The sequence below is a fragment of the Papaver somniferum genome, chromosome 4, assembly GCF_003573695.1.
Source record: "Papaver somniferum cultivar HN1 chromosome 4, ASM357369v1, whole genome shotgun sequence".
Taxonomy (NCBI): Eukaryota; Viridiplantae; Streptophyta; class Magnoliopsida; order Ranunculales; family Papaveraceae; genus Papaver; species Papaver somniferum.
The window spans coordinates 41,048,313-41,068,153 of NC_039361.1; the positions used below are offsets into that span (position 1 = coordinate 41,048,313).

Here is a 19,841-nt window from a genome sequence, read left to right on the forward strand (position 1 = left end):
CATAACAGATTATGCATCTGCATAATATCTCGTAATACCCCCCCTCAAACTCAACATAGGATAGAGCACATGTTGAGTTTGGAAATTAAGAGCTTAAGGCGTGCAGAAGACATCGCCTTAGTGAAAAGATCAGCAGGTTGCAGCTCAGAAGAAACAAAGGATAAGTTGATGATCCGTTTCTTGTACTGATGACGTACAAAATGACAGTCAATTTCAATGTGCTTTGTACGTTCATGGAAAACATCATTATGAGCAATGTGAATAGCAGACTTGTTGTCACAGTACAATGGGGTTGGTTCTGACAGAGTAACTCCCATATCTTCTAGAAGCCATCGCAGCCAAACAATTTCTGAGGTTGAGTGTGCAAGAGCTCTATACTCTGCTTCAGCACTAGAGCGGGAAACTACGTTTTGCTTCTTGCTGCGCCAAGATATTAATGAACTGCTTAAAAATATGCAATAGCCTGTAGTTGAGCGTCTGTCTGTAATATCTCCTGCCCAATCTGAATCTGAATATGCACGAAGGCATAGATCAGAAGTGGATGAAAACGTAACTCCTTGATACAATGTCCCTTTGATATAACGTAAGATTCTGAGTACAGCTGCATAGTGAGTGGATCGCGGATCTGCCATGAACTGACTAACTATATGCACTGCATGACTGATGTCTGGTCGAGTAATAGTTAAGTAGTTTAGACTTCCCACAAGCTGACGATACAAGGTAGGATTAGAAAGAAGTTTTCCATCATAAGGACTAAGCTTGCTGTTCAATTCAAGAGGTGTGGCTGCAGTTTTATTATCCGTTAATCCTGCACGTTGAAGAATGTCTGATGCATATTTTACTTGAGAGATGAAACAATCATCAGATGAGTGATCAACTTCTAAACCAAGAAAGTAACGTAAGGAGCCTAGATCCTTCATTTCAAAACATGAACTAAGATGTGTTTTAAGAGCATCAATGCCTTTCATGTCATCACCTATAATAACCATATCATCTACGTAGAGAAGTAGAATAACCATACCCCTTGTTGTTGAACGCATAAACATGGCTGAATCATATGCACTTTGAGTGAACCCAAATCGTAGAACATCATTGGAAATTTTTTCAAACCAAGCACGAGGTGCTTGTTTGAGTCCATAGAGAGGTTTACGGAGCCTACATACTTGATTAGGTGAGTAAGACATTCCAGGTGGAGGTCGCATATACACTTCTTCTTGAAGATCTCCATGAAGAAAGGCATTTTTCACATCCATTTGATGTAGATTCCATTTTCGAGCAACAACAACAGCAAGAAGAGTACGAACTGTAGTCATACGGGCAACAGGGGCAAATGTTTCTTCATAGTCTATACCATACTCCTGAGTGTATCCTTGAGCAACTAGACGGGATTTGTATCTAACTATCTTGCCGTCTGAGTCAGTTTTAACTTTATATACCCATTTACTTCCAATTACAGACTTTCCTGGAGGTAGTACAACCATATCCCAACACTATGGGAAAAATATACATCTACAACTGGAGATTTACAACACTTCGCTATACATCGTAGAAAGTCCTATGTTTTACAACTGGTTTCAAAGGAAGAGTTGTCGTATATCATCACTACCAACCCTTAGGAACAAGGGGTTGCGCTAAGAAAACAAACGACAACTCCTTTAGCAAAACTGTTGTGACGACATTTAGGTATAACAACTTTGTTTCATAAGTGTAGTGACTTAGCTTATCACAATTCTCACAAGTGTTGTTGAAGAACACAAAAATATGATAATGAAAAATACGTTAGAGGGGAGATTCGAACATGAACCTAATGCATGGATGTCTAGCTCATCAACCATCCTTACAGTTCACAAGTTTAGGTTTTTTTTTTTTAATAGAAACGTATAACAACACTTATAAGTGTTGTTGAAGTAAAAATATATAATGTGGGAAAAAATGAGGTTCGGGGGATTCTCATTTCTGCTAAATTTTTCTCACTTCTGCTAAAAATTATTTTGGTCTCCGGTTCTACTAAATTTTTCTCACTTATGCTAAAAACTATTTTCTCTAACACCCCCCACTAAATTCTAGAAATTTAGGCTTTTTGAGATTGGGTAGAAATATCCAAAAGAGGGTTTGTTTAAGGTTTCAGAGAATATTCTGATGGAATCTTACATGTAAAGGGTTCATCTTTACAAATTTTTAAGGTTTCGTAGAATATTCTGAATGAATCTTATCTGTAAATGGATTGATTCGTCGTTCTTACCAAATTTTTGACTTATAGTAGTCCACTCATGGCCAGGATCGATCTCGGAGCCTGTTATGCATACAATATGCAGAAATAGGGTTTGTTTAAGGTTTCGTAGAATATTCTGAAGGAATATTACCTGTAAATGGATGGGTTCGTCGTTCTTACCAAGTTTTTGACTTATACTAGTCCACCCACGGCCTTGTTTCGATCTCGGAGCCTGGTATGCATACAATATGCAGAAGTAGGGTTTGTTTAAGGTTTCGTAGAATATTACAAAGGAATCTTATCTGTAAATGGATGGATTCATCGTTCTTACCAAGTTTCTGATTTAGAGTAGTCAACTCGCGGCCAGGTTTTGATCTCGGAGCCTGGTATGCATACAATATACAGAAGTAGGGTTTGTTTAAGGTTTCGTAGAATATTCTGAAGGAATATTACCTGTAAATGGATGGGTTCGTCGTTCTTACCAAGTTTTTGACTTATAGTAGTCAACTCCCGGCCAGGTTTCGATCTCAGAACCTGGTATGCATACAATATGCATAAATAGGGTTTGTTTAAGGTTTCGTAGAATATTCTGAAGGAATCTTACCTGTAAATGGATGTATTCGTCGTTCTTACCAAGTTTTTGACTTAGAGTAGTCAACTCGCGGCCAGGTTTTGATCTCGGAGCCTGGTATGCATACAGTATGCAGAAATAGGGTTTGTTTAATGTTTCGTAGAATATTATGAAGGAATCTTACCTTTAAATGGATGGATTCGTCGTTCTTACCAAGTTTCTGACTTATAGTAGTCCACTCCCGGCCAGGTTTCGATCTCGGAGCCTGGTATGCATACAATATGCAAAAACATATTTTGTTTAAGGTTTCATAGAATATTCCGAAGGAATCTTACCTGTAAATGGATGGATTCATCGTTCTTACCAAGTTTTGTGTGTGTTTAAGGTTTCGTAGAATATTTCCATGGAATCTTACTAGTAAATGGTTGGATTCATCGTTTTTGTGCACTTTGAAACTTCTTGGTTCATAGTTTGTAAGTCGTTATACCGAACTTGAAGTTTGAATCGACACTGAGCTTCATTTTCATCAATTTCGATGATGTATCATGCTAATTTTGAAGTCAGAACCCTCTCAGAGCTTCTTGGTTCATAAATTATATGCCATTATACAAAGTTTGAAGTTAGAATCGACATTGAGCTTCATATTTATCGATTTTGATGATGTATCATGCTAAGTTTGAAGTCAGAACCCTCTCAGAGCTTCTTGGTTCATAGTTTGTATGTCGTTATACCACATTTGAAGTTTGAATCGACACTGAGCTTCATATTTATCGATTTCAATGATGTATCATGCTACTAATGTGAACTAAAGCTACTTCATGACCTGTATGACTAGTCGAAATTAATTCATGACCTATGTAACTAGTCGAAATTCAAACCGGAAGCACAAAGAGAAAGCACAAAAACACAAAGAAACACACCAATTATCAAATTCACTTCATAGTTTTCAGCTTCATTCTTATATATTTTTTGGATTTTTTTTATATTAAAATGTCGATAACAATGCCATAAATTTATTAATAATTTTTTTGGAATTTTGTTTCGTGTCAAAGGTTGATAATAGAACCCAATAATGAATTCTTATTAACACAAAGAAAAACACATGCTTCTCAATCCGTATGAGCATCCTAAATACAATCTCAACCGTCAAGATCTTTTCTTAATCCGTATGGGTGGATCAAATGAAATCTTGTCCGTCCTTTCTTTTGGTAGTATCACCTAGCCCTCCTCGACACTAAGAACTCTAATTCCTATCAATTTTTCTCTTTCTTCCTCTCCGTCTCTCTTTTCTTCCTCAGCCTGCGCCTCCGACTCTCCCTCTCTTCTTGATTCAGATTCAGGGTTTTCTATTGAATCCGAGAATAAATTGAGCATAGCAGAGGCATGGTGATTATCATGGGTTTCATATGTGTTGGTGTTTGTCAAGGTTTTTAGAAGCTATGAAGATGGTGGGTTCGATTTGGTAATACAGGGTATGGAAGACGTTATTTCAATGGATGATTAAACAAGAGTGATGTTGATTCGTGAACTGGTGGTGATGTTATCATTGAGAAGAAGATGGTTTGAATCGTGCTTGGTGGGATGGTGGTAGCGGGTGTTGGAATTGCAAGCCGTGAATAGAGGGGTTGTGGGGTTTATGGTACAAGTCCATCAGTAATCCTTCTCTCGATACCAGAGTTCAACACAGATCTCCTCTGTAATCCTCCTCTCGAAATCTGTAATTCCACCAGAAACTCATCGTCCCCAATCGATTATTTTTTGATTTATTGGGGATTTTTGGGGAGGACTTTTGTTGATTTATTGGGGATTTGCATCTTGAAAGGTTTGTTGTTTTTTTTAAGGGGAATCGATTTTTTGTTGATTTTTTGGGGATTTTTGGCTGATTTTTGTTTGCAGAATAAGCTTCAGACTTTGGCCGGACAACATTCTGATGTACTTGAAAGTCTTGCACCAAATGTTAGGAAGCGTGTTGAGGCTTTGAGAGAGATTCAGGTCTGTGGCTGATTTTTCTTTAGCGATGGTTCTTGTGTACCTAGATTAACTTATGGGAGTCATTCTCTTTTCTTGGGTTGCCTGCAGAGTAAGCGTAGCTGCACTTATGGAGGTAATGTCTTTGCACTATGAGATCCTTCTGTTTTGCTAAAATGTTGAAAAAAGACTCTCAAAGTTAAATTTAACATGATTTGTTGTTAGTAACATCTATTGCACTCCTCCTCAACCAAAGAAAAAGAGAACTATATATTGACATTGCCATGTTTGTGTTGAATCAGTTTAACGGGTTTGAGTTGAGCAGAAGTTGCAGAAATGAGCTCGTTCTTGCGCTGAAGTTACAGGTTCTGGTGCTGCTAAAATGAGGTTATGAGCTGGGTGCTAGTACTGGGATTTGAAGTGGTTGCTGCAACAGATTGAAAACGAAGAGAACAAGGAATTGGTTGATGCAATTGCAGGTGATTGAACTCTGAATTGGTATTGGTTGAACGGTGTTGGCTGAGATGCAGCATGCAGGTCGTATTTTCACTTGTTGCAGAACATTCTCCAGGCTACGATCGTCTCTTGTCGCCAATCTGAGTTTGACAGGTTGCAAAGGGAGAGGGATGAGCGTATCGCCCAGCTGCTTCAGGATCACAGGGAGATAAGAGAGAAGCAGAGGAGGCTGATATTCAATATGAGGTCTGAGGAGGAGAGACAGAAGAAATTGGAGGAAGATGAAGCTCTTCGAAAGCAGCAAGGTACGATTCTTGCTTAATTTTTTACTTTGTTAATGCTAGTTTTTGTATGCAATTGTGGATATATATTTCCCCCATGAATGGTTGTTGAAGTGTTTATTTTTATTTTTAACAATTGGTATTTGTTTGGGGTTTGCAGAGGCCAAAAGGAAAAAGAAAGAAGAATCAGAGAGAAAGGCCAAGTTGGATGAGCTGGTTGAAAAGCAGAGGCAGAGAGAGGCTGAAGTGGAGGAGAGGGTAAGAAAGGAAAGGAGGCTCAGTTTAAAGCACTGCTACTGCTGCTCTAAGTCAGATACATGATCTTTTTTTTTCTCAAGTGAGAACCTAGTTACTTCATGCAATCTTTTTGTACGTGGCTACTTCCAGCTCTGATTCTGAGCGCGGACACTACTAATCTGAAGTGGGTTGATAAGGTATTTCACAAGCTATAATCATTTGAGTTGTTGCAGTATCTTCATTATTACATCCCATTAAAGCAGACAACTGTGCTGCTTCATATAGAAAAACTGGAATCCATATGAAGTTGTTCATTGTCACTGGCCTTCTGGTTTGGATTCATGTCTTGCAGAAAGAGAACACAACTGTGCTAGATTTTGGTTAACTTGTTTCCCGTAGGTTCCATGAATAGCTTGCATCGTACACTATCACCACCTGTTTCAGAAGTCGTCCATTTATATTCATGCTGATTTGATTAAAGTTTTTATATTACTTGGATCAATTTGTAAATTTCAGGTTAAGCAATCTATTCAAGGAAAGACTATTTCATGGTTTTACCTGGCTGCAACGGGGATGACTACGATTATGAGTCAAATGTGTAGGGAGTCCAGTAACAGTACGTGTAATTGCTCTGTTTTGGAAATCGATATCGTCATACTTATTCAGACTCGGTATGGACGCTTCATTCATCTTGCTATTGTTTATTTGTGCTTTGTGGGATTTAGTCTAAATTTAATTTACGGGTTCTTGTGCTTTGTGTTTGCAGTTGATTTACCGACTTGGTTTTGAAATGTTAAAGCTATATTTTTGCAGATAACCCCAGGAGTATTTTACATTGTACTGCCAAAAGATGGACCCAATTGCACCTATAAATAGCGCCTTTTTTTTTCCTGTTTTACTTCTTTTGTTGTGTGCCGAGTTATATTTTCTTTATTTCTGGAAATTCCGTTCATCTTCTAACTTAAAGTTCATCGTTGTTTGTTTTGTTGAGCAAGGTGTTATTGGCATCAAGGTCAAGAACATGTTGGATTAGGATCCTAAAGGAAACAATGGTCCAATGACTCCATTGCCTGATGTTACCATCCACCAACCTAAGGTTGAAGAAGACTTCGTCAGGCCTTCAATGATGGCTCCTACCAAAATAGAAATGGCAGTTCCCCCACAAATGATAGTAACTTGAATGGGATGCGGTTTCCAGATTCATTATGATCTGGCATACAGTGTGTGATTACTGCTCATGTGGATGATGCTTATGTCTACATGCCAACTTCAGAGTTCAAGTATGTTAGTAATGCTGTCGGAAGTTTTATTACATGGCCCAAGGGTCGATTAGTGTTCCCATAGACATCTTCATAATCTTTTTGGAGTGTGTTTAGAAAACTTAACTTTTGTATCACTGCCATTTTTTTGAATGTATGTGGTTAACACTAGTAGGTTAACTTGAATGAATGTAAGTGTATTGCACTGGCAGGTTAATGTGAATGTGAAATACTTTCGGCAATCCAGTTTCAGCTATAATTTTTTTTTTTCAAAATAGTTTTATGCACACAATTTTTAATAAAAGTTGTGGTTACACATTCATTTACAGAAAACAGAAGTTGTTACTTCAAATATTACAACTGTTAAGGGTATTGTAAAAACAAATCTTGCAACATAAGTAGGAGTTGTTCAGTATAGTTGTACAACTCTAGGAAGTGTAATGATAGTAGTATTCACAATACTAATCGATGTTGTCTTCCAGTTTTCGACTACGAAACAGTTACTTTACAACATAAGTTTGTGTTGTCCAAGATAGTTCGACAATTCATACAAGTGTTGTGCAAATATTATTCATAATACTGGTAATTTTTGTTGCATATGTTTCTACGATATGCTACTTATGTTGTCCACGATTGTTCTACAATACAAGCAAGAGTTGTGTTAGGTTATCAAAAAAAATCGAAAGAGAATCACAACATTGAAAAACTATTGTCGAACCATGAATCACATCACCCTTTACAACACTTGTCAACCATTGTAGAAAAACTTGGACTTTCTACAATACCCCCGTTCCACAATGCATGAAATGGAGTTGTCGTAGGGGTACTGCAACTCTTATCTTGTGTCGTCAATGATGATTTTTCCCGTAGTGCAAGTATGAGCTTCTTTGTGGGCAACTAATTCTTCATCCATAGAGTGTTGCCAGACTGGTAGTACAGATGCTTCCCTGTAAGAAGTTGGTGCATGCACAGATAAAATCGATGATAATGAGCAATGATAGTCTGCAAACCTGACTGGTGGTCGACGATTTCTTGTTGGTAAAGTAACATTGTCAGATATAGGATCCCCTTCTGGAGAAGCTGCGTCAGGACTAACCATAGAGTGCTCTTGTATTGCTTCACTAGATTCAAGAAGAGTAACATCTGTGGAGGGAAGCTGAATGGATGTTGACGGAGAATTGGACTAAGGCATATCCTCAAAAGGATCTAGATAAGAGAACTGTTCTAGGTTGGGAGATTTACTAGTGGGAAGAGACCAAAAGGGTATATTCTCCCAGAATGTAACATGTATGGAAACACGTAATCTTTGACTCTCTGGATCATAGCACCGATAACCTTTTTGTTCTATGCCATAGCCTAGGAATACACATTTAGCAGTCTTTTTTCTAAGTTTGGTTCTTTCTCTCTCAGTAAGAAGAAGGAAGCAGGTTGACCCAAAAACACGAAGCTCAGAGTAATCTGGTTTCTTGTTGTATAACCGTTCATATGGAGACATTCCTTCTGTAACTATGGACGGAATACGGTTTATGTTGTAGACTGCAGTCAGGACTGACTCACCCCAAAAGTTAGAAGGGACTGACGCTGACAAGATTTGTGTTCTAGCTGTCTCTATGATATGGCGGTGTTTTCTCTCTGCAACACCATTTTGTTGTGGAGTTTCAGTGCAAGATAATTGGATAAGGATACCTTCTGTTGCAAGGAATTCTCTAAAGGAGTTGATATATACTCTCCCCCTTGATCAGCTCTGAATGTTTTGATGGTTTTTCCGAATTGGGTCTTGATCATTCTAGAAAAGGTTGTTTAAATTTTTAAAAAATCTGATCTAGAACTGAAAAGATATATCCAGGTAAAACGGGAGAAATCATCAATGCAAGTAACATAATATAGTGCTCCTCCCTTAGAGATAATAGGAAATTTTCCCCATACATCTGAGTGGATGAGATCAAAAGGTTTGACAGAATGATTTATATTATTACTGAAAGGAAGAGCAGTTTGTTTTCCTAATTTGCAAGAGATGCAATAAGGTTCTTTATCAACCTGAATAGTTCCTAATAATCCACTATTTATCATATGAGTGAGACGAGAGAAGGACACATGTCCTAACTTAGAATGCCATGACATAAAAGGAGACACAGACTGAGAAAAGGAATTTGCAGTTGCGGCAAGCTCACTCTTTGACAGCCTAGGAGAAATCAGTCTTTCGAGAAGATACAATCTTCCTACTCTACGGCCTATCCCAACAAGCTTCTCTGTCTTGGGATCCTGTATCACACAGCCAGAATAGAAGAAGTGAATGTTAAATCCCTGATTACATAATTGTCCAATTGATATAAGGTTCATTCTTATTTTTGGAACAAGCAACACATCAGATATATGTATCTTGTCAGAGATTTTAATCTGACCAATATGACTGGCAGCCAGTTCAGATCCATCTGCAGTTTGGATTGTAGGTATAGTAATAGGACTTTTCTGCTCAAATATGCTAGAATCAAAAGTCATATGGTTAGAGGCACCTGAGTCAAGAAACCAACCATTTGAAAAGCTACTTGTGGAAGTAGATAGTGCAGATGCTGCTGTAGAGTTATTGTTACCCATTGAGAGTGCTTGCTTGAGCATCTCTTGTATGTCAGCTAGATTGTTTGGTGTGGATGCAGCTGCATAACTGGATGGTGATGCAGCTGCATAACTGGATGGTGCAGATGTGTATCCAGTTCCATTAAACTTTCTTCGTTCTCTCATATTTCTGGAAGTAGGGGATATACAGTTTCCTACTGTATGGCCTGGTTCCTTGCAGTAGTTGCACTGGATTGGGAAATTTGATCCTTGCTGGATTGTTTGTGTGTTTGAGCTTTGTGATCCACTTTGCACTGATGGCACGGTGCAGTTCTTGGCTAGGTGGCCTGGTTTCTTACAGTTGTAGCAGTGGATTTGTGAGAAATCACGATGATTTTTCTGAGAGTTGAGATGAGTGTTAAAGTTTGCACGTGAATTGACTGCAAACACTGCTGGTATGTCTGGTTTGATTCTTTTCCGAGTTTCTTCAGTGATGAGTTCTGACAATGCGGCTTCGACAGACGGAAGAGGTGCTCGATGGAGGATTGAGGCTCTCACAGTCTCAAAGTCATCTCTTAATGCCATTAAGAGCTGAACTAATCGAGACTCTTCTCTGTAATTTTTCCATAACTCTATATCAGCTGTCCAGTTCGGTTCCATTAGTGCTAATGCCATTAAGTTTATCTGGGTATACCTTTTTGAGAGAAACTCCCATGCATCTTTGGCAGTCTCAAAGCTTGTAAGTTGCATGCTTATAGATGTTACTACTGTGTTGCTTATCCAGGTTGATATTTTGTGATTATTGATCTCCCAGGTCTCTGCAGTTTCTTCTCCTGTATCTTTTCCTTTGTCAGTGATAACGACTCCGTTTGCAGGCTTCTTAGATTTGCCGTCAATATATTTTCACATGGCTTTTCCCTTGAGGAAACTTCTCATTAATAAAGACCAATGATTGTAGTTTGTTCCATCAAACTTCACAGTAATGGGTTGATAATCTTCACGTGACATGTTGGGCTGTGATGAAGAAGATATGACACTAGGGTTTTGAGTTTTATGATTCTGATACTGGTTACTGGTTATCATTTGTTTGTTGCAGCGGAAACACGGTTTGATTTAGATCTTGACTGGCTCTGATACCATGACAGAATTTGTCATGGTATATTGGATTAAGGTAAAAGGTACAAACGAATTATACATGTGCCTGGTCTTATATACAAGAACCAGAGATAAAACAGGAAGGAAATAACTTGGTGTACAAGCCAAGTAATGTACAAATATAACAGATACGCTAGAATAATAAATATGGTACATCTGCATAACAGATATGGTGCATCTGCATAACAGATATGGTACATCTGCATAACAGATTATGCATCTGCATAATATATCTGGATATATCTCGTAATACTTAGAACCTATTAGCAACTTATATACATTATAAGTAGGGGCGAATATCACTTTAAGGACAGCGTATAAACGTGCCTCAAAGTTCTGTCATTGTATCCAGTAATTTCTCATATTATTAGCCTCAAGTTCGTAACAATCTTAAAGTGATATTATGGAGAAAATTTCTGAATCAATGGCTTACAAAGTGATGAATCAAGATGTCTGGAAGTTGGACAAATTCGATGGAACCAATTTCGCTCGCTGGAAAGATAAGATCCTCTTTCTCCTTACTGTTTTGAACTTAGCCTATCTTCTTGATCCGGGTCTGCAGCCGTTTCCTGAACCAAGCGATAAAGACACCGAGAAGATAATTGCTGATAGGAAGAAGCGAAAAGAGGATGAACTGATATGCAGGGGGCATATTCTGAACACTCTATCAGACCGCTTATATGATCTCTTTACTCCAATGAAATCTCCGGGAGAAATTTGGAAAGCACTCGAAAGAAAGTACGTGACTGACAAAAGCGGCACAGATAAGTATCTAATGATTAAATTTTATGAATTTATTATGGTTGAAGGAAAATCTATCATGGATCAGATTCATGAATTATTGGTTTTAGTCTCTAAACTAAAAGAATTGAAAGTCGAGGTTCCTGAAGCCTTGCAAGTGGGTGCTATTATGGCAAAGCCACCCCGAACTTGGAGCAATTATAGGAAGAAACTTCTGCATATGACAGAAGATCTTACTCTTGCTGGGATACAAAAGCATATCCAAATTGAAGAGGAAAAACGAAATCGTGATAAAATTCTGTCCTCTCAATCAAACGATAACTCCAAGGTTCACAATATTGAAGATGTTAAGAATACCAAAGATATCGGTCCCAAAGACTCTCAACAGAGTCAGTCGTCTGACCTAGTTATTAGCCAAAGTCTCTAGCCTATGTTTACGGCATGATAAGTCTTTTAAGTTTGTTAAACTCTGAAACAAATCTGTAACAATCTTTGAATATCTTTGAGTATAAATAAATCATCAATCTCCACTGCTTAAGTGTGGAAGTTATTCTACCAAATATCATGTTCTAAGTTGGTATCAGGAGGGTTCGATCCCTCACTCTTCCGCTGTGTTAACAAATATAGGTGTTTGCTGTTTTCACCCATATCTCCAGTTCCATCACCTACTTTACTCACATCATCCATCCATTTTACCTACAACACAAATTTCTATCACCAGATCATAACCATTCACCACCACCATTAACATCATTTGCTGCTAAGAAAGCTTGTTTGAATGTCTCTGCTAGTAGCAAGGCTACTGGACAGAGTCTTTTGTTTGATGTATCAACACTTTAGATATGGTACTAAAAACATTCTTAAGAACCAGTTCTAAACAAATTTCAATATCTTTCAACAACCAGTTCTAAACAAAACATTACCATTACCAATTATATCTGTTAACCAACACAGATCAATACTACCAATTGAAGAGGTATTTCGACTATCTCACACTACCATTTGAAGAGGTATTTTGACTATCTCACACTATGAATTTGAAGAGGAACACCAATTTAATCATACAAAAGGGCTATCTTCACCACGGTTCCAGTACATTAGAAGCAAGTTGCACATTCGCCAGCTCCAGTACAACTTGAGGGGGAATGTTAAGAATACCAAAGATATCGGTCCCAAAGACTCTCAACAGAGTCAGTCGTCTGACCTAGTTATTAGCCAAAGTCTCTAGCCTATGTTTACGACATGATAAGTCTTTTAAGTTTGTTAAACTCTGAAACAAATCTGTAACAATCTTTGAATATCTTTGAGTATAAATAAATCGTCAATCTCCACTGCTTAAGTGTGGAAGTTATTCTACCAAATATCATGTTCTAAGTGAAGAGAACAAATATAAAAAGAACTTCAAATTTAACAACAAAGGGAAGTTCAAGAAGAGTGGAAACTCTAACAACAAAAAAGATGCCGCCCCTTGCTATAATTGTGGCAAAAAGGGACATTTTAGTCGTGATTGCTGGTTTAAGAAAAATACTGATCAAAAGGTTGGTACCTCTAAACCTAATGATGTTAATTCAGTTGAAGAACCTACTAATATTGTTGCGATGGTCTCACGAATGGAGATTGGCATGATAACTGAATTACATATGGCAACAACGACATTATCGTATGATTGGTGGCTCGACTCTGGTGCTACTGTCCATGTATGTAATGACCGAACACAGTTCAAAACATATGCAACAGTGGACGATGAAGTAATATTGATGGGCAATCACGGCACTGCAAAGGTACTGTGAAAAGGAACATTTGAAATACAATTCACTTCCGGAAAGACATTAAATTTGCGAAATGTTCTTCATGTACCTGAAATTACTGTACGAGGAGCGGATCGTTGATGAATAATTCCTTGTTATGTAAGAGCGATATCAGAGTTGTATTAGAATCTGATAAGTTAATCCTTATAAAGAACGGTTTCTTTGTTGGAAAAGGATATTACTGTGATGGAATGTTTAAATTGAGTATTAATAAAATAAGTTCTTCTGTTTACATTGTTGAATCTTCTTAAATTTGGCATAGTCGTTTAGCACACTTAAATTTTAGATCTTTAAAATACATGTCTAAGCATAATTTGATCCCTTGCCAAAATATCATATGTGATAAGTGTCAAGTTTGTGTTGAATCAAAACTAACAAAGAAGCTCTTTCCAACGGCTGAAACAAATACACAGATATTAGACTTGGTTTATTCTGATACTTGTGAATATAATGGCATCCTAACTAGAGGAGGGAAGAGATGCTTTATCACTTTTATCGATGATAGTTCCAGATATACGTATGTATACCTTATGAGAACTAAAGATGAAGCCTTCGGCATGTTTAAACGTTACAAGGCTGAAGTTCAGAACCAAAAGGATAATAAAATAAAGATCCTTCGTAGTGATAGAGGTGGTGAGTATTTTCTTGGTGATTTTGATTTATTCTCTGAAGAACATGGAATTATTCATCAACGATCCGCTCCTCGCACGCCACAGCAAAATGGCTTGGCCGAAAGGAAAAATAGGACACTTACTGACATGAAGCACTTCTTACTGCTTGTCATTTGCATAATAGAATTCCTTCAAGGAAGAAGCTTACCTCACCGTATGAAATTTGGAAGGGAAGATTACCAAATTTGAAAATACATCTGAGTTTGGGGATGCCTGGCATTCTACAAACCAAATGACCCTAAACGATCAAAACTTGGTCCTAAAGGGGTCAAAAGCATATTCGTAGGATATGCAGAAAATTAGAAAGCGTATCGATTATACGACTTGGACTCTCATGTAATTGTAGAGTCAAGGGATGTCGAATTCTTTGAAGATAGGTTCTCATACACTACAGAATTAGAATCTACACCTCCGGTTCTAAATGATGCAAATTCTGGTTTTTTCTCAAACAATAAGAGAAAAGAAACCGAAACTCCTAGTGAACCTAGACGGAGTAAACGTTCTAGAAAAGAAAAATCTCTAGATAAAGATTTTATCTCCTCGCAAGCGATTGCATTCTTAGTCGAGGGAGATAGAGATCAAGTTTTGAATAAAATTCCAATTTTATTAAATGTGGAGGATGATCCTAAAAGTTTGAATGAAGCTATGTCTTCAAAGAGACTCAGCTTTTTGGAAAGAATCAGTTGACGATGAAATGGATTCATTAATATCCAACGGAACTTGGATTTTGGTAGATTTACCTGCTGGTTCTAAAGCAATAAAATGCAAATGGGTTTTCAGGAGAAAATATAACACCGACGGGTCTGTCCAAACCTTCAAAGCACGGCTGGTTGCCAAAGTCTTTACACAAAGGAAAAGGATAGATTATTTTGATACGTATTCACCGGTCGCTAGAATGTCGTCGATTAGAGTGTTGTTTGCTTTGGCATCGATTTACAAACTCTATGTACACCAAATGGACGTTAAAACGACATTTCTAAATGGCGATTTGGATGAAGAAGTATATATGGAACAACCGGAAGGATTTGTTCTACCTGGGAACGAAAGCAAAGTGTGCAGATTGATGAAATCCCTTTATGGATTAAAGCAGGCGCCTAAGCAGTGGCACGAGAAATTTGACTCTGTAATTGTGTCAAATGGTTTTAAGCATAATAATGCAGATAAGTGTATTTACTCAAAGTTCGTAAATGGGTATGGTGTTATTATCTGCTTATATGTTGATGACTTGCTAATATTTGGAACAAACATGGAAGGGATTTCAGAAACTAAGAAGTTCTTGAGTTCAAAGTTTAAAATGAAGGACTTGAACGAAGTAGATACAATCTTAGGAATTAAAGTGAAAAAACATAGTAGGGGTTATGCCTTGTCGCAATCTCACTACATCGAAAGGATGCTTACAAAGTTTAAGCATCTGCATAGAAAGGAAGCTGTTACCCCATATGATCCAAATATGGGACTTCAAGAAAATGAAGGAAGGTCAGTTGCACAACTTGAATATGCTGATGCAATAGGTAGTTTAATGTATGCTTCACATGCTACAAGACCTGATATAGCATTCGCTGTATCCAAACTTTTCTTGATATACAAGCAATCCGGGAATTATGCATTGGAAAGCAATCAATAGGATATTTGGTTATCTTAAGAAAACCATTAATTTGGGTTTGTTTTACTGCGAGTTTCCAGCGGTTTTAGAAGGTTATTCAGATGCAAGTTGGATAACCAGTTCTAGAGATAACAAATCAACATCCGGGTGGATTTTTACGATTGCAGGCGGAGCGGTTTCTTGGGCATCCAAGAAACAAACTTGTATTACACATTCTACTATGGAATATGAATTCATAGCATTGGCAGCAGCAGTCAAGGAAGCAGAATGGTTAAGAAATTTACTGTATGAAATAGAGTTGTGGCCACAACCGATGTCATCCATATCTTTGTACTACGATAGCGAAGCCACTTTGTCTAGAGCCTATAACAAAGTATACAATGGAAAAGCTAGACATATTAGTTTGAGACATGAATATGTCAGACAACTAATAATGGATGCCGTTGTTAATATTACTTATGTCCGGTTAAGTAATAATTTGGCGGATCCGCTTACTAAAGGGCTCTCAAGAGATTTAGTAAGATCAACTTCTAGTGTAATGGGGCTGAAACCCTTTTAAACAAATCATCTGTGATGGTAACCCAAATTTAAATAGTATATCACTGTTAAAAGTTTAATGGGTAACAACAAGTCACTGTTATATGATTGAGTGGTACTAATTTGAATTATTTTTATAGCCCATTCCAGAATGGTTAGTGCAGAATGCTACGGGAAGAGGATGAGTGATCAACTCTTAATGAGGTTTATTTGGAGTCTGTAAGTAGTATGGACTTTATGAATATATAAATCCTCACCTATATGAACATAAGAAGTGGTGCCGCTTCTACCAAGATATTGGGTTATATCTTGTAAATGTTTCATGAAACCAAGATGGAGCGCAAGGCCATGATAGTGTTCAATTGTTTCAGAATTTTCTTAGAAGAAAGAAACTGAGATGTATTTATGTGTGTAGTACTATCCGGTTTTGATACTTTAAAAATGTCAGATTTAAGAGATTATTCCACCTGTACTTTGTTGAAATTTTGATTTACTTACACTAACAGATGGTTTAAATTGAAAGATACCATCTTCTATGCATAAAATCATTATTATTGAATCTATGAGTTGTTACAATCTAGTGGGGGATTGTTGAAAGATTGTAACAGTGAAAACTATATGCTAACTGACTAGCATAAAGGGCTGATTTCTTCTTCCTTCTCTTCCCCATACCTCTCTCATAGATTGGTTTCCTTCTTTCTTCGTTGTTGAAAATTCTAAGAGAATTTCTAGTTTTGCTAGACTATAAATTCTGAACTTTGTTGTATCTTGGAAGCTTAAATTTAAAAAATAGCAAGGATGAAACTGGATACATCCTGTGTAAATTAAAAATAAGGAAAAATATTTGAAAATGGGCACGATGAAACTCGTTACATCCTACCTATTTTTACATTTTTGTCCATTTAAACAGTATCAAAATCTAACTGTCTATTTCACCCAGAAATTGTTCATTTTGGTCTTTTTTAACCAATTTTGTATTAGTTTTAACATGTACTTCTATCAAATTTCTTAACCGAAAAAGATCAGCCAAAATCCTTGGAATCTCACCTGAGTAACCTTAAGGATAAACTTGCTTCTCCAAAAGCAGAAGAAAATTTATCGCTTATAATTTGCAGCAGCAAATATTGATGCAAAACAAGTGAAAGAAATAAATCCAACCATACATACACTAGAGTTAGTTTGCAAATAAAGAACGGAAAAAAATTGTAACATTGTTCGGTTCATAAATCATAGCTGCGAACCAAATCTAATCCCCTGCGAGGGAATGACACTATGAGTCATGAACCAACCAACACTCATACCAACATGCGGTAAAGAACGGAGATAATGCATATTCTTTTAGGGTTCTAGGGTTTCAAACAAGGAACATGAGAGGGTTAGTGGGGTAGTAATTCGCAACAATAACCCTAATATTTTTATGCTGGAATACCGGAAATAAGATATACAAGCACCGACATTATCCAATGGTGATGCCAGGCCGAGAAAAATGAGTAGTATACTGAGAATTAGTCTTATTTAAGGGAATTTTCTTTTCTCGTGATTTTATTTTATTTTCGGGATTCTTTTTTGAAAATTTAAACCGAAACAATCTTTGTTTAGACTTTTCCATACGTTTAGGTCCCAGTAATACATGGAAGGCTGATTCTTGAGCTGGTAAAATATTTGAATCATTGATTTGTCAGGTATAGTTTTTTGGAATTTACTGAATATTGAAAGGGGATGTAGCTCAAATGGTTGAGCGCTCGCTTTGCATGCGAGAGGTCCAGGGTTCGATCCCATGCTCCATGTTCTTCTTCTACATTTTTTTTGATGATGCATTTAAACAGGTAATCCGTCATTAAAATACTTTATTATATCCCAGTTTTTCACATGTTCTTTTTTACATTTTTTTTAGATGATGTCGCATAAATAGAGTATGTCAATACTTTTGACTGCCCACTACTTGGTTTTCTTACTAAATTTTATTAAGTCTACATTGTAGACACTGATTTATGATCAGAACATTGTAGATCCCATGCATCTCCATTGTAGACACTAATAAAATTTTATTTATAATATTTTACTGTGAGAGATGGTTCGAGTGAACCATAACTCCATTACACATAAAACCATACGTAAATAAAACTGGCTAATTAAGCATTTATATAAGAGAGTTGCAGGGACCTTCTTCTTTTATTTTCCAGCAAAGCGTCCCCAACTTTAGTTAATCCTGCAAATGCGTAGAGCGAAAAAGATCAGGAATCAATTTAATTCACCAAAGTAACCTGATATTATGAAATTCTGGAGATCATGTGTAAGATATATACAAGTTATTAAGATTAGTTAATTAGCTAAGATTATGATCGATAACTTACGTGCTGCAATCAATGTTCTTGGAGATAGGGTAAGATAGAGGAACACCACACTTGGTAGGGAGTCCACTGGCTGCATCTTCTTTTATGTTCTGGTACTTATTTGCCGCATCTTTAACACAGCCGCACGCTTGGCGTTTGTCTTCGGTGGTAGTTGCCATCGCTTTGATTTGCTTAACTCCATCACAACATGCTGAAGCAGGCACAGTTGCAGTACCGACCAAGTATGGCATGCATTGCACAAGGCACTTGTCAACATCAGTACAGGTAAAGGCTGCTTGGGTTGGTTCAACCATCATATGAGCCATGGCTAGAACAACAACAACACAGAAAAATACCTTCATCATCTTTCTTTCCTGAGAATATTACTAAAAGAGTAAAAGTAGTATATTGTAATGTGTTGGTGTATATATTGTTTACTGATCCGTTTTGCGGTGCTTAATGGAGAAGAGCCATTGGGTGGGGTTTATATAGCAATCACAACGATGAACAGGCAGGAGTATTAAGGTAGCTTTATGTGATCAGTTACCCTCTTTTGGCTTGTAATGTAGCTTCTCAAATTGTCATTTAGTTTCTTGATATTGCAAATATGATAAGAGTTTGTTATTCTTGTTGCGCCTCTCTATGATGGAGATACCGATCTTTTTTAATGGCAGACGTTTGCAGAAATATGTATTTGCCTTTATATTTGTATGACCCTTGGTTTTATTTTTGTTTCGTATACAGGAGCAAATAAAATACAGGTGCAGAACGATAATTCTACTAGGCATTATTTCTGTTGAAGTGTTTACATTCCCAACTCTACCCTCTTCATTCCCGATTCCGGAAACATCAGTTCTTTTTTTTTTTTTTTTTGAAAAAGTTCACCGCTTCATTGAGATAAGAAACTTGAGGTTACATTTATAGGATATTTTGTTCTAATACTGTCATTAAATACAATTTCTTGGAAACATCAGGTTTGGAGATACTGATAAACTTACTTTTTATTTCGTAAGATGATAAAACAGTGTGGACAACTAAAACAAATAAGTAAAATAACATCCACTAATATAAAATTGTTAAACATAGGGGTAAATGAATCCAATGAAAGCCCTAATTTGAAACAGAGAATATCAATATGTTTCCTTTGGCATTCAAAGGAAATCAGTTTTAATCACATCTACTGAGTAACAGAAGAAAGCATGGTAAAACAAGTGAAGAAAAAAAAAATTACAATTTAAAAAAAAAAAAGTATTTCTACAATTTTTTTTCACAAAAAGTTATTTACATATCTTTTGGAAGCACCATAAAAACAAGTGAAGAAAAAAATAAATCCAACCATACATAAACTGGTGGAAAAAATTGTAACATGAGAGGGTTTACTGGGTAACAATAACCCTAATATTCTTAGGCTGGAATACCGGAAATAAATATGTAGCACCGACATAACCAATGGATT

General features: G+C 36.9%; 1 protein-coding gene and 1 long non-coding RNA gene across 2 annotated transcripts; one reads left to right on the forward strand and one right to left on the reverse strand.

Annotated features, from left to right (window-relative positions):
- The first annotated feature begins 4,338 nt into the window (after positions 1 to 4,338).
- On the forward strand, positions 4,339 to 5,072 carry LOC113273771. The gene is made up of 3 exons (XR_003322597.1): positions 4,339 to 4,479; positions 4,680 to 4,887; positions 5,054 to 5,072. It is a non-coding gene; the product is annotated as an uncharacterized LOC113273771 (long non-coding RNA).
- A 13,179-nt stretch (positions 5,073 to 18,251) lies between these two features.
- LOC113272401 (non-specific lipid-transfer protein B-like) lies at positions 18,252 to 18,711 on the reverse strand. Its single transcript, XM_026522241.1, has 2 exons — positions 18,407 to 18,711; positions 18,252 to 18,261 (listed from the first exon to the last, which is right to left on the reverse strand). The coding sequence occupies exons 1-2, from the start codon at positions 18,709 to 18,711 to the stop codon at positions 18,252 to 18,254; spliced, it is 315 nt and encodes a 104-aa protein (XP_026378026.1).
- Between the last annotated feature and the right edge of the window lie 1,130 nt (positions 18,712 to 19,841).